This window comes from Ambystoma mexicanum, chromosome 6q, assembly GCF_040938575.1.
Source record: "Ambystoma mexicanum isolate Mex_15411 chromosome 6q, UKY_AmexF1_1, whole genome shotgun sequence".
Lineage (NCBI taxonomy): Eukaryota > Metazoa > Chordata > Amphibia > Caudata > Ambystomatidae > Ambystoma > Ambystoma mexicanum.
In genome coordinates, this window is record NC_090937.1 from 496531674 (window position 1) to 496554926 (window position 23253).

Sequence of the window (23253 nt, forward strand, 5' to 3'; positions counted from 1 at the left end):
CTTAAAAGTAGCTTCATTCTAATGGCAGAGGTGCTGTGCCGACGTCTTTGTGTTATATGTGAGTGCAGGGTGTGTGGAATGAGCCTGTGCCTTCTGCTAAGCTATGAAGGTGCGGTGTGCGAGTTCAGAAATTGGTTTACAACGTCTACATCCTGGGTTCCATTTATGTACATGGAGCAGTGCTGCGCTTCACAGATGATCAAAGTGCCAAAAGAGTGCATCCTGGACAACCTAGGAAAGGGTCACTTGCAATGACCGCACAAGTGTGTGTTACTCTTAGTGGTCCAGAGACTGCACCTTTCACATGGCTACACCGCATTTACACCTGAAGGCCATTGAAAACTACTTCCAGCACGGAATGTCTCCGGAGGATAGCTCAGGGGCAATGCGGTCACCTTGGAAGCAAGACAACACGGAACAACACAGGTTCGATCCCTTGGTCTGTGCTCAGAAACCTCTGGGTATAAAGCGCATTATAAATACCCAATTACAATATCAGACCATCTCAAATATGCATATTTCTTCCCATGTAAACGATCATTCACATGTGTAGCCCAGAGAACTACATGCATGTCAAGTGTATTTTAGGGAACTTTAGTGTCTTTCTTTCCCAGAAGATCAGTTGTACAGCCACCCTAAACCCTCCATACCCAGGCATGTCGGCCTGATAGTTGTCCACCTGCTTCGTAGGTTCCTGGATGACCTGCCAATAGGGGCAATGGGATTTGTTGTGTGCCCGCCTCCCTTACCTATTGGAACACATTTGCCATCAATGTTGCATTTTGGAAATTAGTTTCGCCTAAGAACATAACCCCAGAACCTGCAAATAACGTTGAGCTGTTACTTGTTTGTGGCGAATGTAAATGTCTTGGAATATCAACGTAAATGTTTTTTTTGGAAATGTTTGCAGAAGGGGTTCACGCCTCTCCATGTCGCAGCCAAGTACGGAAGCCTGGATGTGGCCAAACTCCTCTTGCAGCGTCGAGCGCCCCCAGATTTTGCCGGAAAGGTAAAGCCATTTATTGAGAGGGCAATAGCTGAAAAGCAGTCAAGTTGGCCAGAATTTGATGTCTCGTTTCTTTTGATTAATTAAGAATGGAGAGAATATATATTGACTATCGCTAATCACTTGCATGTGCCTGAAACAGTCCACTGGATGTCTAACCTGTGGCTGGTTAGTTGTTTTTCAGCTAAGATTGTTTGTCATTGTATACGGATTATTATTTGTGTTTTATGTACGGAAAGGTTTCTGAATTGCTAATTGCAAAAGAAATGTGTCTATTTTTGTAAATAAGGTTGTCTGTATTGTTAAATCATTTTATTCTTTTAAAAAAGCACACATTTTGTAATGCCATAGCAGTTTCTCGAATCCGTTGCTTGTGATTTGCAAGAGATTTGGAAAACCGTCCAGTGTTAAGCGAAAACTGTCAAAAAATAATTAATACATTGGTACCCTGATGTTTGAGGGCAAAACATAAAACAAACACAAAACGCAAATGAACTGAAAGTTCCACGGAGACGTTAATTTAACTACTCCATCACAAATATTTCACTGGTTTTTGTAACATAGCTTTGCGTTGTAGGGATGAAGGGACTAGAGTAGGAGAAATGCCACACATGAGGGCAAACTGGCCCCAATTCTTAAGAAAAGTGATTCCAGTTGACCAAAGTTGGTTTTCATGTTATATTAACATATCATTTTAGATCTCCAAAGAGTAGCATCTCAAAACCATCAATTCTCCGGACCTGTCTCGGGAGGATAGCTCAGGGGCAATGTGCTCGCCTTGGAAGCAAGACAGCACAGAGCTATACAGGTTCGATCCCTGAGTCCACGCTTAGAAACTTCTGGGTATTACCACAATTCGTTACTTCCATGCTAAACTAACCAGATCCCAGGCCATGGCCGGTGTGATCATGTTCGTTACTAGGCAGAGGGATATTCGTCTTGGCTGTAGGCCGGAGCATCGCTAGTTGGCATCTGTCTTTTTTATGCAATTGGTGCAAATCGGTCGTGGCCAGTTAGCCCTGGAGAAGATATAGTATAACATAACCCCTGGAATTCAGTGAAAAAACTTTAGTTGGGATAGAGTTAAGATGACCTAAGAAAATCGGTGGGTCTGTGAAGTGATGACTATCTTAACTCAACGGCGTTTATAATGTAGGTTTTGTGCATTGTTTTTTGTGTGAGGGTGTGGGCAATCTATTCATATATTGCTAAACCTATTAACTCTGGTATAACAGTGAGCAATGGCGCTCCCTTTGTGACAGCCGTAATGCAGAATGCACCTGCCGCAGCATGAGTCCCACTTTTTGGCCTAAATAAGGGATACAATTGACAGACTCATAGTTTTAGTCCCAGGGACTTGCACGTGCATTTCTCACACTTCTACTAAGAGTACACACTTCCCATCTAATTATGCGGGCATGGATAGAGTGTGTTTGAAACGCTCCTCTCTTATATGGGCATGCCTGCGCTTTGGGAGTTTGAATTCCCGATAGGGCCGACTCAGTCGTTTACAGGCGCAGACTGGCCTACAGAGCAATAGGGCAATGCCCAAACCAAAAATGCTAAATGCTAGTGTGGGCCACTTGTTTGGCCCATGTGAGGCAGTTTGATCATTTACTTCACCCTGCGGCTAGTAGTCTTGACCAGTTTTACTGAATGAATAGTCTTTAAAATACACAATTTGCATCACATTTGATCAAAAACCTCCCCCTTGGGTACTACTCAAACAGTCTGTCACAAAAGGAATGAATTGCCGTTTGAAACTTTGGGCCACTTTTTCATTGGTGCCCAAAACAATGTTATGCCCCTGTCCGACCCTGGTCATTTATCCTTCCAAGGTCGATAAATTGAGTGCCACTAAATTAGGCAACAGTACATTTATTATTACAGTGCTTAGAAGTTGGTGCAACGTACCATGAAGCTCTATACAAAAGCCTGATTTTATTATTATGAATCAAGCTTTAAAGGCAACTTTTAGGGAGGGCACTGCCTAATTGTGTCAAGTCCCAGTGCTTTCTTTCTGGAAGGTCATCTCTGTCATGTTAAGATTAGTAAAATGCCTAGACTAGACTTTCAATATGCTCAAGGTGTCGTGAAGGTGTCCCCTATTCGCCCCCATTTGTTTCTTAATGTTTCTCTAGCTGCAGCTCTGTGCGGAATATGGGCAACAAGTGGGACCAGGGTGTAGAAACGCCAGGGCTCTCTGCCCGATGTAAACTTCGGTCTGGTTGTCAGTATACCTGCATTGACTGTCTGTGAGTAGCATGCGCATATAGTACTGGGAGGATAGCTCAGGGGCAATGCGCTCACGCTCACCTTGGAAACAAGACGACACAGAGCAACACAGGTTCTATCCCCAGGACCGTGCTTAGAAACCTCTGGGTATTAAGAGCATTATAAATAACCTATCATATCATAGTGAGTTGCAATAGAGAGTCTTTGAACATGTTCGGTCATTCTGAAATCCCCACTGGATTTTACTCCCCGGTGAGTGGCCTTTCCCAGCCAATTCTGCACCTGGATGTGCACGGGACAAACATTGACTCAGTGAAGAGCTATTTTGAAGCACTGGTAGTTTCCAGATCTCTGCCCCCGCACATGACAACCAAAAAGAACCAAAGAGCACACACTCAAACCAGGCTCCCTTTCCACTACACACCCAGGTGCCTGCTTGCAATCCCCAGAAGGGCCACCCTTGCTACAAGTCCACACCAATGGCACAAGTGCCCTGTACACATCCCAATTAACCTTGCTCTGTGACTTTTTTTTACCCAGTTCTTCCTGCCGGGTCAAAAATCTGCTTTATAGCCAGGTCTTTAAATTGGCTGGGGCTAACAGGGGCAAAGCCCCGGCAGACACTTCCTGGGCTCCCTAAAATTCCCTGGTAGTCCCAACCCTCCTAATCTTTCCACAATTGTGGCGCTGACCCCAGCAAGGCAACATTTTAACTAAAAGATTCAGGGATCAACACAATCACACCTCGGGTGAGAGGATGATGATCGATGCAAAGGGATGCCTGACGGGGGGAGTCGGTGTTACAATGAAAGAGTAAACGGAGAGGTGGGACGTGGCACTTACCTAAGCCGCAAGCCCCCCATTAGTCCACTCCCTATAAGAGCCCACCTAGATTTTGTATTCCACTTAAAGCACTGTTTATATGTAAGAGATTTATGTAACAAGGACAGGTGTGTTGTCTTAACTATTCAGTGGGGTATGTGTCTGTAGGTGGGGCTAAGAAAAAATACAGTTGCTCTCCAAATGTACCTGCAAAGGCAGAGCTGTCAACTGAGCAGCGACTTGTGGGTTTGGCTCGCAATAAAAGACCACGCCCATCAGGCCGTAAACACTGTCAGGGGAGGCTGAGAAGAAAGGTAATCACTTCCTTAAGTGCTGATCCTTTTAGACGCAGAGGGAGCCTTTCTTCTCCATACAACTGCTTTACTGAAATCTGCTTCTGCCAGTCACAGAGCTTTGACCTCCCGCGACCTCCGAATGTTTGCAGAATTCTTGTCGCTGCCCAGCAGTGTATAGCCTTGCTGTCACATCTAAAAAAGAAAATGAAGTGCTTTGGGGACAGCCACACAAGTTATTGATGGGGCTGGGTTGAAGAAAATGCTAATTTCTGAAAGTAAACCATGCACTGGTACACAAGTCTTCATAATTAGGTTGTTTGCCCCATAAGAACATATATTTCTTTTTGATGTACCAATAGTGTCTACTAGTGAGCACACATTCACATGAAGGTTTTGCCCAAGATCACAAGGCACACCAGTGCCATCCCTTCACTTCTGAATACCCATCAAAGGGTAACTGAAAATGACAATGCTGAGTGATGCTAAGCCGTGCTAAGCAGCAATCACAGTCAACTAAGCAACTGTCACCCCAATTGGGGCAAATACACTCATCCTGGCTAATAAACATGATTACAAAAAAGTAAACAAAAGGGAACTCTCTTTCTTCCTAATTCTAATGCAATTGTCCTCAATGTAGTGCGTTCACAGCACATTTTGTCCTTTTAGTGAGGTGGGCAAAGCTGTGCACATTATGTAAATTGTTGGAGTGCGTGTCATGGTAGTGTGACCCTCAAGCCCACTGTGAAATGTTAGCATTTGTGCAAAAAAGCTACATTGTGTGATGGTCCAATTTAGCAAATGTGCCAAAGTGTATTTTGGTCATATAAGTGTTACATACATGGTACATCAGCTGGTTAAGTGTGCCCCATAATGCTTGCACCTCGATTTACATTTTACTAACAGTCCCTTTATTTTTCAGTTTCTGTCAAAGCTTCATTTTAAGAAGTATCTTTTGATTTCGTTGTCACCTTGGTTTCGACCTTTGTTTGGTAGCCCATTAACGTCCGTTTAATCTGCGTCACGTTGTGACCTGCTCGCAGCTTTTCCCGCTCTAACTGTGACTTAATGCAATAACCTAAACACACCTTTACAGAACGGCCTCACCCCACTCCATGTTGCTGCACACTATGACAACCAGAAGGTGGCGCTGCTGCTGCTCGAGAAAGGGGCCTCCCCTCATGCGACGGCCAAGGTGAGCGCACGTTTCACAACCGATGTCGGCAACGTGAGCGTCTGTGTGTGAAAATATACTGCTGTCCTAACATTTTTAAGCTATTAGCTCTATAGTCAAATGTAGCAATCAAAGTTAAGCATCATTATTTATGTTTCACGTATTTAAAAATCAGTGCATGCAATGGGTCGGTGCTTCCAACGCCCTACTATCAACAGTTGCTGTTTAAAATGGAGAATGTTGTGTTCATGTTCTATCAGACACTGAGTTCCCACGTTATGCTTTTACTTAACGCTGAAAAAGTAGGAGGACTAGAAAAACTCTTTTCAAAACGTACTCCAGTGAGATTGTTTTTTTCCTTCCTGCATCTAGCTACTAGTGCGTGCGTTTAATAGAAACACAAATCATGCTCTTAATTATGTATACGCTGACAGGGAGAATATTCATTTTAGTGTTTAATTCCTCCCACCTCAGAGACCCCAGCTCTTTTGCTGGATTTTAGGACTTTTTCATTTTAACCCTGGAGTGAGGGAGACCTTTTTCTCACCCTCTCTTGTGTTCTGACCTGATTTGGATTATATGTTTCCTTTGTTTTTGGAGTCTGACAAACTCCAAAGGCATCTTCTTTTTGTATGGTGACTCACAGCACCTTCAGTGCAGTGCCACAGAGAAATCCTTTAGATTTCTCATACGGTTTAAATACTTTTTCTTGTGTGAACTCCATTTCCCAAGAACAGTAAAGTGAAATTGACTTTACTTACCTTTTCTCTTTGTGGGTCCAGCACACCCCATCTTATGTGGAATGTGCATGAATGGGAGAATCCTGCTTAAATGGTGAAGGTTTTGGGACTGGAGTCCGAGTCGACCACTGGGAAGAACACCTGATGAAAAAACTGTGAACAAAGCTTGCTGCATCCTCCTGGGCCTTTGAATTGCTCGGTGAAGCCCTGCTGCTGTGCTGAAACTCCTTTTTCTGATCCACAAGAGAAGCTCTGGAAGGGACGACTTCTCCCCTTGGGTTAGAGCGACCAATTAACCCTGAGACGAACGCCACTGGACCATCTTCCCTGATTGGCTGTACTTCTTCGCTACTGCAAGAACCGAGTGCCAGGGGTCGAGAAATCTGTAGTGTAGTGCAACGTCTACAATCTGGTCAGAACCTCCAGGAGTCTCTTAAGGACCGTCCAGGAGCAGGACAACTAAAGCTCGAGTCCCCTCACCGGAGTGCAGGACTCAAGGAAGCCAACCGGTATCCAAGATCTGCGGTGGTGCCGTTTACTGCACGCTGAAACCTCAAAGTGCTACTGATCCGTAAAGATCCTGTAGCTGCCGCCAACCTACAAATTGCTGCCACAGGATCCTCCAGACGTCCTCCCTCTTGTCCCCACGACTGAGGCTCAGGTACCCAGAATCTGCACCGCTACAACAGGACAGAATCCAGCTGGACCACTCTTCTTCAAACCAGAGTTAATGTTTAGACTTGGGGTACTCTCAGTGTCTTTAGCTGTGCTCTTCTCAGTTGAGACTTGCAATAATTCTTTTGTTGGAGTTGATTCCAACCCTGCTTTTCACAAGTGTAATAGCATGTGACCCTAGAAGTGATTTTGACAAAACTCTCTAACTTTGTGCAATACTTTTATTATCTACAAAGGGCCTCAGCTCCATAGACTGTGCTCCAAATGACCTTTGGCTGTCCTGGCACCCTGCAGACTCTTCTAGCCCATTGACTTTGATATTTCTGTCCCTCAGAGGTGGTAACTTGTTTTAGACTGCTATTGCTGGGAGAGGATTGTCTAGACTCATTGGACGATTTAGGTATACTCACATGCCCTGAGAGTCTGCTTAACCTTTTTCCTTCCTTTAACCTTTCCTTTCTGCAACCTCAGACTCTACAACAGATAATTAGTGATATATAAATACCATTACTGTCCTTGTGAAGTCACCTCCGGATGTAGGAAGTGTGTAAAAAGCATATCCAAAGAGTGTCCACTAAACTTGTGTGGATTCTGGCAAAGTATTTTAAAGTATATTTGATTGTTACATACCTTGCCCTTTTTAAAGAACGCTTGTTTAAAAATTGATGTTAAATAAATAAAGAACTATTTATAACTGAAACCTTGAGTGTAAGTGTTACTTGGCTACTTGTATTTGGAATTTCATTGCTACAGCTCTATAGCTCACATTTACCCCTCTTGAGATAGGCCTGGCTGCTCAGTCACACTACCAACTTGTGTAGTATAGCCGTATACCAATAGGTGGGTTACCTAAAACTAAGCAGACATGTGTTGTGTAGTCTCCCACAGAGTTACTACATCAATTCTTGCCTAACATATGCCCCAGTCCCAACTACTCAAGAGAAGAACCCTGTGCTGTACAGGATTTGAAACCTCATGCATACTGATGCACAGTGGACAGTGATCGTTTTATGAAGTACTCCAGCGTACATAAATCACGGCTGAATGTCGTCTGCCCCAATCTGATTTCTATTACTAGACTTCTCTTAGTACGGCGCATCTCTTCTCACTAGCAACGAATAGTAGGAGTCTACCGCCATCTTCAGGCAGCAAGGAGGCTGCAGGCTACAAGACTTCATGAATGATGTACCGAGCTGGTCCTCGTGGACTTTGTTTGTTGAGGCGAGAGGAGCGCTGACATGATCCGAATCTGAGCTTCAGCACAATAGGGCTGCCTCTAGAGAATATCCAGTGCTAGAACCAAAATGGGGTAACAAGCCATACAGTATGCAATCAATTCATTATGGCAGCACATGTATGCTAGGTTATATTAAGGTTATATTAACTACATAAATTAAATGATCACTTAAAATGAAGTCTCCCGAAAAAATACTGTCCCTCTAGAAATTGTAGGAAAACCCTATGTGGGTCTAAGTGCCTAGTTAAATGGTGATGCACCACCTATCTAAAAAAGTGGACAGTAACAAAAGATCTCCCTCACCCTTTTCTACATATTTTATTTACTTAGGAAATAAAAGAAAATGATGGAAACATAAATAATTAAAAAAATCCCTGTGTCACAGGGTGGGGAACAAGCCTATAACTGTATGTTTCTTTCTGAAAGGCCTATTACTCAGGGAGTAATAAAATAAGATTGAATATCACTTGCGTAATTTGATGTCCTATTATCATCAATAATTCAATCTTGGTATTTCTAAAACTAAGGCGATAACCCTTTTCCCTGCTTTGTTATGTTATATGGTAGTTGTATAGCACCTATGCCATTGGTATGGCCTCAAAGCGCTGTGGCTGAACGTCCTTGGAGGACCAAGCTTGTGTTGTAAATATTCTGGGCGTGTGTTCTGCAGAGCACGGTGGGTGATGCACATAGCCTTGAAGGTGGACCGATGCCCGATCAGTAGTCAGTGAAGGACACGGAGGGTGTGTGTGATGTGTTCTATGGAGCCTAGGGCAAGAAGGAGCATTGCTGCATTGTTTTGGACCCGTTGGAGGTTTCTAAGATGAAATGCAGGGTTTGTCCAGGTATAGGTTGTTAGCATAGTCCAGGCATGAGAGGGTGATGGCTGTGATTGTGGCAACTCTGCGTGAGAAGGTCAGGTAGGAGAAGATGCATCGCAGAAAGCATAGGTGTAAGTAGCAGGATTTTGACACTGAGCTGATGTGATTTGATAGTGTCGGATCTGAGTCCATGGTGCAACCAAGGTTCTTTACTTTGTTGAGGGTATAAGGGGGAGGGCCTAGTGAGGACGGGCAATGGGTGGGTTGGGGGAAGAGGGAAGTCTTCCCTCAGTTCATGATTTTGTATTTTCTGGGGTCGAGAAGTAGGTGGTTAGTCATTATCCAGTGGTTGATTTCTGTGAGACATGAAGTGAGGTTGGGGCAGTGTTGGAGGGGTCCTTTGGGATCTGGAAGATGATTTGGGTGTCATCTGCGTAGTTTTAGCAAGACAGGCTGTGTGAGTGGATGATAGCGGGGAAAGGGTTCAGGTAGAGGTTAAAGAGCAGGGGTGAGAGAGAGGCACCCTGTGGTACTCTGTTGGTGAAAGGGCGTGGAGTTGAGGAGAAGGGAGGCATGTGTATTATTTGGGATCTGTTGGAGAGGAAGGAGGAGATCCACTTAAATGCTGCATCCCTGGTGCAGAGGGAGTAGAGTCAGCCCGTGAGGGTGCAGTGGTCAATGGTGTCAAAGGCCGCCAAGAGGTTGAGAAGGGTTAGTGCGGCACAACCGTCCAAGTCTGAGGTTCTTTTGAGAGCATCCCAGATGGATACTAGGCAAGATTCAGTTCCTCATGGAGGTCTGAAGCTGGATTGGGCAGGGTCGAGGAGGAGATTAGTTTCTATGAAAAGGCATAGCTGGGTGTAGGCTATTGGGTCAATTTCTTTGGCTATGAAACAATTGTTTGAGATATAGCTGTAGTTGGCCAGTAGAATGGGGTCAAGAGAGGGGGTTTTGAGCAGGGGATTGATGTGGGTTGTCTTGAAACCTACTGGGAAGTGCCTGAAGTGAGAGAAGTGTAAATGATCGATCTTGCTAAGCTGCTGGCCCAAGGTTGAGGAAATTATTTCTTTTAGCAGAGAAAGGGGCCAGGGATCTCCAGGGGATCCTGAGGGATGGCTGTTAGCTAGTAGCTTTAGAAATTCAGGGTGGGAGATAGGAGAGAAGAACAGAAGAGATGGGTGGGTGGTGGGTGGTTCTGGGAACCTGGACGTGCAAGCAAGGGAGTGGTTCAGTAGTGATGCTATTTTGGTGCCAATTGTGATGTGTCTTTCCAGGGCTATGTTGTGGAAGTGGACAGAGAGAGAGAGAGTCAATGAGTGCCTGCACGTGGGCTGGGGAGTAGGCAGTGCAAGAGGGGGCTTGAATTCTGAGATGGTCTTGTGGAGATCCCTACAGGTGTTAGGGCCATTGATGATTCTATTCCAGTAAAAGGACTTTTTTGGCCTTGCAAATTTCTGCCCTGTAGGCTTTGATCTGCTGGGTGTAAGACGCTCTATTCTGTGGCAAAGGGCCATCCTGCCCTGTGCGTTCTAGTATTAGGTTTTGGGTTTTGAGAGATTTGGGAGCTGGGGTGAACCATATGTGGCAGGGGTCTTGTATGTTAGAGAAGGATCTATTAGGGGTGAGAGACCTATGAGCTTCAGCCAGACATTGGCCAAAATGGCTGATGTAGAGCTGACCCAACTGGATTGTGAGGGAGGGCAGGGAAGCAGGAAGGGAATCAGCCAAGTCGGGGGTTACTTTGACCTTTTTCCATAGATGGCAGTGGGAGGTGTGTCTTGGGGCTGCTGGGAGGATGGTGTGTCTGTGGTCGAGAGGGTGAAAAAAATGGCTGCCTCGTCCATCCAGACCAGTGGCCGGGGTGGGAGCGTGGTGATCAGTTAGAACTGAAGATTGTATCTAGTGTGTGGCCTGCAGAGTGTTGTGTCACATGATGGGACTCCAGGTTGGGGGCTGGGTGAGATGCAGTTGGTCTGGGGAAGTCTGGTGAGAGGCCTGGGTGGATGGGGTGGGGGTTGTTCTGGGAAGGCTGGGGACGTGTTCTCCTGGAGTGGTCAGGTTGAGGAGGGAGAGGTTGCAAGTAGGGTTGGGGTCTGGATGATGGTGTGGAGAGGTTTCTGGAGCACCAGAGTGCCCCTCAGTGCTCCTAAGTTTGGAGCAGCTTGACATAGCGGAGGACCTACAGCCTCAATAAGGAGTGTACAAGTGAGGCAAGGGAGTGGAGTGAGGTGTCCGCACTAGCTGGATGAGAGTGCAGGCACATCTCTTACCGAGAGTGCTGTGTACACGGGCACAGAGAGGAGTATAATTAGGACAGGGGTGTGAGTTGGGAGAGACAGTGCCTAACTCCTGCAGAAGCAAGAGCAAGCCTGCAACACTATCTCTGTAGAAAATATGCAAAGTAGTGGCACAAACAGTATAGATTCAAAATACAGGCCTAAGGCACTTTCCCTTTGGAAGAAGGTTAAAAGTAGTGGCACAAAACAATAGCTACTAGAAGTACACAACTCACTGTTCCCTACCTGATTGTTGCAGCAGTCAGAGGCCGACCTGGGCGAACAACAGGCAAACAGGTGATGGAGGTGCCTAAGGATTTGCCCTTTGCCTGAACCTTTGCAAGGCTGCCCTGGGTGGAAGGCTCAAGTAGGTGTTCCAGTCTCGTGACCCAGAGCACCAATCAGAGGTGGAGAGGGTGGCCTGTGGGAGGGGTGGGGGAGGATGGATGTGCGGCCCGAGGGCCGCTGAAGGGAACGCTGTAGCACTGGAAATACATAAATAAGTCTGGTGCCGGGGCAAAGTACCTGGAGGGCTGCAGGCCCTGTGTGTGGTGCAAGGCCAGAAGGGCGGAACGGGTGACTTTCAGACCCCCTTCGCCATGTCTTTTTGGTGTTTCGGGTCTCGTGACCCGGAACACCAATCAAAGGGAGTGAGGGCTGCCTTGAAGAGGGGGAGGAGAGACTGGATCTCCAACCTGAAGGCCGCTGAAGGGAGGAGTGTCGTGCTGGAAATAAATAAATGAGTCTGTGCCTAAGGCGGGCTAAGTACCTGGGGCGCTGCAGACCCTGTGAGTGGTGCAAGGCTGCGAGGGTGAAGATCAAAACAAAATCATTCCACCATTCACACTGTAAATAACGGTGATAATGTGCCCACCAGATATACCAGCATTGGCACTGTAGATCAATTTCATGATGCTACGCCCTCAATACGCGCCAGGCATTTTCATGCATGTCACCTTGTCACACCCACAATTTATGTCAGCATTTCAACTATAAATCACTTTTATGTTGCTTTCCCTCAATATATAGCAGCATTTTCACTGTAAATCAGTTTGACGATGTTGTGACCACAATGTAAGGCAGGATTCCCGTTGTAAATCACTTTCATGACGTTGCACATTAAATATATGCTGGCATTGCCACTGTAAACCATGTGGACCCCTCCACACCAAACAAACGCATGCATGCCTCATACCTGCACAAGGACACACGCATACCCATTCACACATCCATACACTCACACAAACACACCATCCATACAGGCATGTACCCATATTTCACTCGCTCACATGTCGCCTCACTCAATCATAATCTTTTGCACAGACACACACACACGTAGCATAACATGTGTTGTATGCATACACTGTTTTCCAAAACCTACCTTGACACGTGTCGGTCTGCTGCTTCACTTTTCTCTCCAGTCGCGACAGCAATGCAGGCGGCAGCCAGACGGAACACATGGGGAATGTGCCGGGATCTCATTTGGGGCGCTAAGCAACCCGTGGGCAGAGTGCTACTTTCATCTCACTCCTGGTTTATTCAATTCCTCCGATTTCTAAAAAATGCAGCTCAGCAGCTCCAGCCCTCTGGTGAATGCGCGCTCCTCTGCAGAACCACGTGGCGTCCCTAATTGCCCATCAGCTGAAGCCATGCTTACATTGCCTGTGCTCCTGGCCTTAAGAAATATTGAGTGGGAGAGCCACTATATGCTGGATGCAAACTTAAAAAAGTATCACGAATGGATTTGAAATCCTGCAAAGGGACCCAAAATGGCATGTTTTCAACTGTTACTCAATGCTTTTAAGAGTCATACATTGAATTAAAACTATCTGAAAAATAACCATCTCAAGGGCCTTCCAGTGCCTTCCATTTTCAAGGCGGTCCATTTATTGCATTTGTATTGTATTGGTGATGCATAACCGGCCAGGAATACACATGCAATTAACTTCAGGGAGCAGAGCACGGCAGCGAGGGGCGGGGCTAGAGATGCAGGGAGTAGAGTTGCACGAGCATTGCTTCCAAGCAACCAAAGTATACATTCCTGGAGCGCTGTAAGTGCCGGTGCTGGGTGGTGTAGTGAGTATTTCCTGGAGCTCTGTAAGTGCTGGTGCTGGGTGGTGTAGTGAGTATTTCCTGGAGCTCTGTAAGTGCTGGTGCCGGGTGGCCTAGTGAGTATTTCCTGGAGCTCTGTAAGTGCTGGTGCTGGGTGGCGTAGTGAGTATTTCCTGGAGCTCTATAAGTGCTTGTGCCGGGTGGCGTAGTGAGTATTTCCTGGAGCTCTGTAAGTGCTGGTGCCGGGTGGCCTAGTGAGTATTTCCTGGAGCTCTGTAAGTGCTTGTGCCGGGTGGCCTAGTGAGTATTTCCTGGAGCTCTGTAAGTGCTTGTGCTGGGTGGTGTAGTGAGTATTTCCTGAAGCTCTGTAAGTGCTGGTGCTGGGTGGCGTAGTGAGTATTTCCTGGAGCTCTGTAAGTGCTGGTGCTGGGTGGCGTAGTGAGTATTTCCTGGAGCTCTATAAGTGCTTGTGCTGTGTGGTGTAGTGAGTGTTTCCTGAAGCTCTGTAAGTGCTAGTGCTGGGTGGCGTAGTGAGTATTTCCTGGAGCTCTGTAAGTGCTGGTGCCGGGTGGCCTAGTGAGTATTTCCTGGAGCTCTGTAAGTGCTTGTGCTGGGTGGTGTAGTGAGTATTTCCTGAAGCTCTGTAAGTGCTGGTGCTGGGTGGCGTAGTGAGTATTTCCTGGAGCTCTGTAAGTGCTGGTGCCGGGTGGCCTAGTGAGTATTTCCTGGAACTCTGTAAGTGCTGGTGCTGGGTGGCGTAGTGAGTATTTCCTGGAGCTCTATAAGTGCTTGTGCTGTGTGGTGTAGTGAGTATTTCCTGAAGCTCTGTAAGTGCTAGTGCTGGGTGGCGTAGTGAGTATTTCCTGGAGCTCTGTAAGTGCTGGTGCCGGGTGGCCTAGTGAGTATTTCCTGGAGCTCTGTAAGTGCTTGTGCTGGGTGGTGTAGTGAGTATTTCCTGAAGCTCTGTAAGTGCTGGTGCTGGGTGGCGTAGTGAGTATTTCCTGGAGCTCTGTAAGTGCTTGTGCTGGGTGGTGTAGTGAGTATGTCGTGGAGCTCTGTATGTGCTGGTGCTTGGTGGCGTAGTGAGCATTTCCTGGAGCTCTGTAAGCGCTCGTGCTGGGTGCCGTAGTGAGTATTTCCTGAAGCTCTGTAAGTGCTGGTGCTGGGTGGTCTAGTGAGTATTTCCTGGAGCTCTGTAAGTGCTGGTGCCGGGTGGCCTAGTGAGTATTTCCTGAAGCTCTGTAAGTGCTGGTGCTGGGTGGCCTAGTGAGTATTTCCTGGAGCTCTGTAAGTGCTGGTGCCGGGTGGCCTAGTGAGTATTTACTGGAGCTCTGTAAGTGCTGGTGCCGGGTGGCGTAGTGAGTATTTCCCGGTGCGCTGTATCTGCTGGTGCTGGGTGGCGTAGTGAGTATTTTTCCTGGATAGCTTAGGAGTGGAGCGGTTTCATAAGCAACGGTTTAAGCTTTGTTCTGAGTAGAAAAGTTATATTGTTATAGCGATGCACCAATGAAATTGGCTTAAGTGCAATCAGTATGACAAGTTTTAAATTCAAAGAAAGGATGTGAGCTTCTGGACCACTCGAGCTGCCGGTTGGCCCTGTCCACGGCACCATGAGACATGTTATCACCATCGCGAGAGATCTTTAGGGCACTCACAATACCATAAACCTGCTCTTGGAATACACCTTTCCCATTTAATAAACGCTGATTGGCTGTTTTCAGAACGGCTACACGCCTCTGCACATTGCTGCCAAGAAGAACCAGATGCAGATCGCCAACACCCTGCTGCACTATGGAGCCGAGACCAACATCTTGACCAAGCAGGGAGTGACGCCGCTGCACCTCGCGGCCCAGGAAGGCCACGCCGACATGGTGGACCTGCTACTCGACAAGGAAGCCAACATCCACGTGGGGACAAAGGTAACCCTTCCTTAGGCTCCACACTTTGAGAGTGAGGAGTTTATACCACCACCACATCAAAATCTTCTCTGAGCAACCAGTTGGGTCCAGGCACTGTAGGAGGGATGCAAATAGGAGATCCCAACCCCCCCCCCAGCCTTCCTCATCTTCCAGAGTCTTGCCTACTGTGACTGGCGGCTACTCCTACTCGATCCCACCCAGCTCTCCTCCCCAGCTCACCCTTTCCCACTCACTGCTCTGCTACTGCTCCGTTCTCGCCCCATCGCTCCTGTCTCCTCGGGAGGCGATTACTCTCACTTCTCTGAATCCATTTTGGAAACATTGGCGTCCCCGTTCCCCCGTCCCCCGTGACAGACAAAAAGTCATGCCCGAGAGCTGAGCAATTGAGTCTCCATACATGTAGTTTTCGCCTTACCCCTTATAAATCTTCCATCAGTCCAATGCATTTCAAGTGTTAGTGAGAACCACTTGCTCCTCCTCTTTTTTATATCTCAAATGTCCTTATTTCTACAGATGCTGAGGGCGTTGGGGTAAAGTTTTCGTCCAGTTGTGTCCATCAAAGTCTGATCCTTCTCTCTCTCTCTTCTGTATGCAATAACTTGGGTATCAATACCACAGGCCTGGTCCATTAGTGTCAGTGTTCCCACCAAAGACACATGTCATCTGTTGTAACTTCAGGTATTGCATCAGTTATGCAAATCTCTGCCTTATAAAGTGGGAAATCCCATCCCCCTGTTGTAGCCCGTGTTTCCGGGCTGTGGTCCATATATCGGGAAACTTTGCATGCATTCATGTAGAGGCAGACTTTAGGTTGATATTGGGGGGGGGGCAGGACTGGCACTAACGTGTGGATCCTTTCCTTTGTAGACTGGATTGACATCCCTGCATCTGGCAGCTCAGGAGGACAGAGTGAACGTTGCTGACATTTTGTCAAAGAATGGAGCCAACCTGGATTGTCAGACTAAGGTAATGCTGTCAGCTTAAGGTATTAACACATAACCACCCACATGCCACAGAACCGTAAGAAATACATTGGGAAAATGCCCCTTTGTAAAAGGGCCGGGGGGCAGTAAAATCCAGGGTTTAGGATCCCATAATACATATATAAATACCACTTTTTGGGTGGTTAGGGCCAGGAACGAACCACCAGCCAGAGGGTGGTCCAACTGATTTTTATCAATATTAGCACCTCAGGGTTTGGTCTGAGGTGCTAATAGCAATTCGTGGGCGAAAATGCATCCATATCTCATTTGCATGCCTAATTTCACTCTACAAAAAACTACAAACTGTGCTGACAATAGTTAAGGGAATTAGTCCATTTACTATTTCTATGGCAGCATCTCTGATAGGAAGACGCTGCTAGTGACGGAGACCAGGACAGGTAAGTGAGGCGGAGGGGGTTGGGGCAACTGTAGAGGCAGATGGAGGGATTGGGGAGTCCACATGGAAGGAGAAGTGAAACCAAGGAGTGGGGGGACAGGGGCCACAGAGGAGGGGCAAAGAATGGCGGAACTGCGTTACAGGCACAGGAGGCTGAGACAGAATGTAAATGGCAGTTTCTGCCCGTGTTCCTGCCCTCCCGATTGGTCAGCGCCCCTCCCCTGGAGGGTAATAAAGGTACATGAGGAAACCTTACATAAAATCAATTTTGTTGGAGAATGCATGTATATTATGCCAGTAATTCTGAAAACCTGACCTGTTTTAAATATTGGGTAGGTCGAGGAGAAGCCAAGCCCTACTGTATATATTTTTAAAGGAAAATACAAAGTATAATTAGGGGCTGGGTAGGCCTCAGACCTCTCACTATGACAGTGAGTTAAAAGCCAGCGTCTGGCAGGGGTGATTGGGGATTACTGGGGGCTCAACGCTGGAGAGAAAAGATTAGAAGCAAGAGGATAGGCAATACGAACAGATAAGACACAACCAAGGCAGCGATGTATAGGGGACTACACACATATACTAGGCTCCCCTCACACTAGGGCGTACATGGTAGACTCAATGTCTGGGAATCTCTTTATTTCCGAGCAAGTTACTATTGCAGTGTCTGACTCTGTTAGGGAAGGAGCCTCGGGAGTGAGACACAAACAAGAAAACAATACCCGAAAGGCAGCAGCTTGCATGGCTCCAGCAGGAATGGGTGTAGTACCTACCTTCTGAACAGAAACCAGTCCACGTTTCACTAATATAACATAAGAGACAACACGCAGAGGCAGGACCAAGGAAAATGGCCACGAAGACCCAGCATCCAAGCGCTGATCCTACTGATTTACAATAAAATCAAATTGGGACAAAACCCAAATCACACAAGCCTAAAAGAAATAACTTCAGTGTTGCAGCAACTGCTTTTTAAAGTTACAGGAGTAAGCAAGAGACTGAAGGAAATACAGAAACACAAGAAACAGTCTTTGGCAGAGCCGTGAAGATCCGTGAAGATCTGCTCTCCAACCTTGACTCTAAAATTCCCTCTGTCCTCATCCTACTCAATCTCTCTTCTGCCTTCGACACAGTCAGCCATACCATCCTGCTCAACCGTCTCCGTGAGAACCTGGGTATCACTGATCAGGCTCTGGCCTGGCTGACCTCTTTCCTCTCTGATCGACCCTCCCAGGTTCAACTGGGGTCCTTCCTGTCCTCTATCTTCCTCTCTACCTGTTCCCCAGGGGTCTAACCTCTAGCCCTGGCTTTTCAACCAATACCTGGCAACTCTGGCCCACTTCATTGCTACTCTATGCTCAAATTTCCAGTTCTACGCTGATGACACTCAACTCATTTTCAGGCTGCCCTCGGCCACCTCCTCTCCCTCCCTCATCTCTGATTGCCTAACTGCCATTCAAGATTGGTGTGCCACCAATGATCTTTATCTGAATGCCAGCAAGATAGAGATCCTCCTCATCGGCAACCCTTCTCCATCCTTTCCCCTCTCTCTCTGGCCGGCCTCACTTGGCCCTCCTCCTATCTCCACCTGTGAGGCTAAGAACCTCGGGGTCATCTTTGACTCCACACTTTCCTTCTCCGCCCACATCTCTGAGGTCTCTAAAAAGCCAAACTTCCTATTGCACCTCCTCACAGGCACTCTTCCTCTCCTCTCCTTCCCCCAGAAGCTCACTGTCTCCCAAGCTCTGGTTCTCTCTAGGTTGGACTATTGTAACAGCCTCTTTCTAAATCTACCTGGCTCTACTCTTCGCCCTCTGCAACTAATCCAGAACAGGACTGCGAGTCTTGTCCTTGGCCTCAAGCCCTGGGATCGTATCTCTCCAGCTCTGAAATCTCTCCATTGGCTCCCAGTTGATGCAAGGATTAAATTTAAAACCCTCTGCATTGTCCACAAGGCTTTGTGGGGCCTGGGTCCAAAATACCTTCAGCTATCCCTCTGCAAATACCTCCCCTTTCGAGCTCTTCGCTCCTCTACCTATAACTCCCTCAGGGTCAGTCGTTTCTCAAAGAATGGAGCCGGGGGTAGATCTCTGTCTTTGGCTGGGGCCTCCCTCTGGAACAGCCTCCCTGCCACTCTAAAACTTTAGGAGAACCATCTCCGGTTCCGGAAGCACCTCAAGATCTTCTTCTTTGCATCTGCCTTTGCTCCCCCTCTCCCTTGCTGATCTGCTCTCTCTTGGCACTGTGCATCTGGCCACCCTCTATCCCCTTGGCCGAGTTACCTGCTCACCCTGCCACCCTCCTGCACTGCCTCCTGGCCACCCCTTGTACTGAGGACTGTATCTGTACCCATACAGTCCTCCATCCACCCATTTTCTTCTTTTTATGCACTTTTTATGCACTTATCAGACTTACCCAGTTCTGCTGCTGTTAACACAGCACTTGCCACTTGCTGGCTGCACTACCCCTGTTTATTGCTCCATTATATATTTTATTTGTATTTATTATTTATCTGTTTATCCTCTGCTCTGCACTTTCCACTCTCCCCCTTCCATGCACTTTTCCCCTTTCCCTTTCCCATGAACTTGCACGAATCTTAGATCGTTGTATTTTTCTCCCCTGTTCCCCTCCCTTGCCTTGTCGCGCTCTAAAACACTTGTGTACGAGCGCGATATAAATAAAATATCATATCATATCAATGATTTTTAACTGTAGAGAAAATGATTGTTTTTGTAAAAGCCCAAAGGAAAAAAAAGACTGACCCAGTACATTTGCAAAGCCACGCTTATTGGCTTTGCCAGTGCTTGATAGTCATCGGGATTGCTCCCTTTGAAAAAAAAAATATTATCCAAAGTTGCACTTAATGATCTTTGAAACACTGAAGCAGTTTTGCAGTGTGAGGGATTGTCAGATCTAAAAGAAATGATGCTTGAACATGAGCCCATTGAAACAAAACGGGGTGAAACTTAATGGCAGAAAGACATAATATATCACATGAACTAGATATTATTGTACCACAACAGCAATACAGCTGTGTCTCAGCTGTCGAAAACGGAGTATGAAAAGCGAGTTAACTTCACGGAAATGGCAAATGTTTACTGCTAGAAATGAAACAGCACAGAGACTTGGGCAAAAGCCTGATCGCTCCTACAGTTGATCGTTCAATAAAATGAAAGCAAGGCGGTGGGGCAGTAAAGTACAACAGGCCCATACAGCCACATTTCGTGAAAGATCCCCAATCAGTGCCCGGAGCCAGGTCTTAAAATTAACTCATGCTAGAGTGATGGGCATCGTCCTGGAACTCAGAGGACGTCTCTGTCCAGAGTGCAAATAGAAGAGTGATCCTGTATAGACCACTGCAGCACAGAGCAAGCTGTGGCCATATTGGATCGGGAGCCTCGTAAAGGTTTAGCTACAAGGCTACCAATCCATCATGTAACATTTTTTTAACCATATGAACAGTTGCAGCTGTAAAACATTACACTACTATTGATCACAGGTAAACAAATAAAACAAACACAATGTAATGCGGCACAAAAGTGGAAAAATCTTCAATGTACAGAGTTGCTTACGAACAAAGCAACTCTTCATGCAACATTCAAGAAATATTACCCCGACAGTTCCACTGCTTCCTAGAAAATGGCTGCCACTGTAAGTGAGGGTTTACCATGATGCACGCATTCTGCGTCACCAAAGGTCCCTAGAATATGTATCATCAGGAGCTCTAGCGGCAGCACCAACATTGCACTGAAGACTACGCGCATGGAGCATTGCAGTCTGGGAAAAGGAGCACTGCACATTGGGAACCACAGAACTGCAGTCCGGGAACCAGGGCTCTGCAGACAGGGAACAAGGCCACATCACACCTGGAGCAACACTACTGCACACTGGGAGCAAGATGACTGGGGAAAAAGGCACTTAAGAAATGGCGTTTCCCAGTCCCTCCCTTTCCTCCCCACTCTCAAGTGCCCTCCCCCCCCACATGATGTGTCCTCCCCCTTTTAAATGCCCCTTGCGCATTTCCTCCACAACAGGCCACAGGAGTCTACAAACGCTAGCAGTGGAAAATGTGAGCAGGTGCAGAAAAAACGGAAAGGAGCACCAAGGGCACCCGGAAGTTGGAGCAAACTCACTTTAGGAGGAGAGCATTAACTATGCTCCACAAACATCACATGAGTCAAAGCAAGAGGGCAAGGGTTCAAGCCATACCTGCCTAAACTCCTGAATTTTTCCAGAGACTCCGGAATTTTAGGCATTTCTCCGGGTCTCCAGAAAAGACCCTGCAATCGCAGGAATTCTGTTGGTCTTTCCAGGCGCCATCATATTCTCCACCTCATTGGCAGCTGCTGGTAGCCAATCGGGTGCAGAAGTGGGCGGGACCCAGAAACGGCGCGAAATATTCGTTCCCACTGCCTGCACTACTATACGAGGCCGCTGCTGGCGGGGAGCATTCACTGACTTTTTTTTCAATGCGACCGCCGTAATAATGCTGCTTACAATCCATGTCATTGGATTGAAAGCAGCATTATTTCGGCGGCGGCGCCGCCTTCATTTTGCTTACAATAGAACTGAAAATGATTAATTCAATGCTATAGTAAGCAAAATGAAGGCAGCGTCACAGCTGAAATAATGCTGCTTTCAATCCAATGTTATGGATTGAAAGCAGCATTATTTCGGCGGCGGCGTGCAAATATTGTGTACTCGATTTGGAGCGATCTGGTGGAGTTGAAATCGTGATCCCTGGGGCAAAAGAAATCTCCCGGCAATCTCTCACCTGCTCTCGCCTGTTCTAGTTCCACTTTGGTTGGGGTCTCCCTGGGACTAGGCTCTCTTCACTGCTCCAAGCTCTGAGGAGAGAAGAAGCACCAATCATTGGATTGAAAGCAACAACCGAGTTTACCTTTTCGACAGGTGGGCCAGCCGTGTGGGCGTAGCCATGTGCAAATGGGCGGAGTCTCGTGTGGCTGTGGGAAGGGCATACATCGCAAGAATTTTGATTTTCAAATGTAGGCAGGTATGGCTCAAGCCCAATTCAAGAGCCTGACACTCTCGGGTATCCTTGCTAAATGCATTCCTGCAAAAGGAAACATCCCTGTGTTGAAACAGGCTGAATGGTGCCCCTAGTGTTCAACACCTGATAATAATCCTCCTTCACCGAGACTTGGAAATTGAAAGGGAAGCATTATTATTATAATTATTATTAGTCTATTTATTGAGCCCGGACTTAGCTTCATGAAGCAACGGAGCACTTTACAAATCATAGGGGGAAGGACGCAGTGAGGGTAGTCCTCAGATTAGGATAGAGATTACTAGGTTTTTGCAACCACAATCCAGTGCACTCTGGGACCTGTAGTCCATGAAACCCAGTACACATTTTACATCCGTGCATATATATATAGGCTAGAAAATAGTTCACATGCATACAAATAAACAGATGCTTCGATGTCCCGCACTAAGCCAATACATGTCAGAAATGGTGCTGCTGCCAAACTACCGACCACACTAACAATACCAGTGCCAAGTGTGACACAATTAGAGACAAATATAACGCTGTACATTGGTGTTTGCACCTCCACCTAAGAGTGAAGGTTGTACAAGAATTGCACGCCTTCAGATGACTGATTCCAACACCTGTCTGGAAAGACACTTGCAATTGTGTTTAATATTTCCGAACAGTCGTTGAAAATGCTCTTTCATAATATGTTACAGCGATGGAACCCAATGACCCTCATGTTATATTTTCAAAACAAAGAACACTCACAAAAACCATTTAGTAAATGTCCCGACTCGCATGTACACAACCTTCAGACAATCGCTAACTTATTCGTGGCAACGTCCGATCCTAGTGTTCATTAAGGCTGGGAGGCATGTTGATGCTCAGAGAAGTCTTACCTTAAGCGCCTCTCTGCTGAACACTATTATACGAACAGGTGGACCCAGGAGGACGACGAGACTTCGTTCTCTGCCTTGCACAGTCCTTCCTTCACCCTCCCCATAGTTGGTGTAGTACTGTTAAGATCCTCCTAAAACATCAACTGGCCTCTCCTGTCAGAAGCCTTTGACTGCACCAGCCCCTATGTTGTTCTGTGCCCTACCACTAGGTTATACACACATCAAGTCCTTTAGCAAGTATCTGCTAAGTACCCCCGCCTCCCTTTAGATGCGAAGCAAACACCATTGATTGCACAGCAACGAGGATGTCGTTCAGAGAGAGGGAGGGGTTTACAACAATGCCCATCCAAGCTGGAGATTTTAATTGGCTAATACTCAATTATGACAGAATAGGACCTATCAGGTTACTTAATTGCAGCTTGGGTGTCCTTCCTTCCTTGACTCCCCTCTAAAACAGGGTGTTCCCTACAAGTCACGGCCAAGCTTTGACGTAATCGAGAGGATCTGAGGGTTGCAAAGGCCTGGAGAATGCCATGGGTAAGACTGGAGTGCAATATACCCGGACCAGGACAAAGTGTTGCCCATGCTATGCAATGTTCCCATGCCCCAGCCCAACATATACAGTATTGTGTGCTTCGGTAATCTCCCAGGCTTTGGTGTCCTGCTGGTAACTGCCCCCCTATATAAGGCTTTGACTGGGGGGACCTTTGCAATGGCAATATTAACTAACACCAACT

The 23253-nt window shown here is 46.8% G+C and overlaps 1 protein-coding gene across 40 annotated transcripts in view; it reads left to right on the plus strand.

Moving 5' to 3' along the window:
* ANK2 (ankyrin 2) overlaps positions 1 to 23253 on the plus strand; it is a 1645279-nt gene that overhangs the window by 1228369 nt on the left and 393657 nt on the right. For all 40 annotated transcript variants that reach the window (XM_069630993.1, XM_069630997.1, XM_069630984.1 and 37 more), the window contains 4 exons: positions 911 to 1009; positions 5453 to 5551; positions 15053 to 15250; positions 16118 to 16216. In XM_069630993.1, coding sequence (XP_069487094.1) covers positions 911 to 1009; positions 5453 to 5551; positions 15053 to 15250; positions 16118 to 16216 — 495 coding nt within the window. The remainder of the gene's footprint in view (positions 1 to 910; positions 1010 to 5452; positions 5552 to 15052; positions 15251 to 16117; positions 16217 to 23253) is intronic.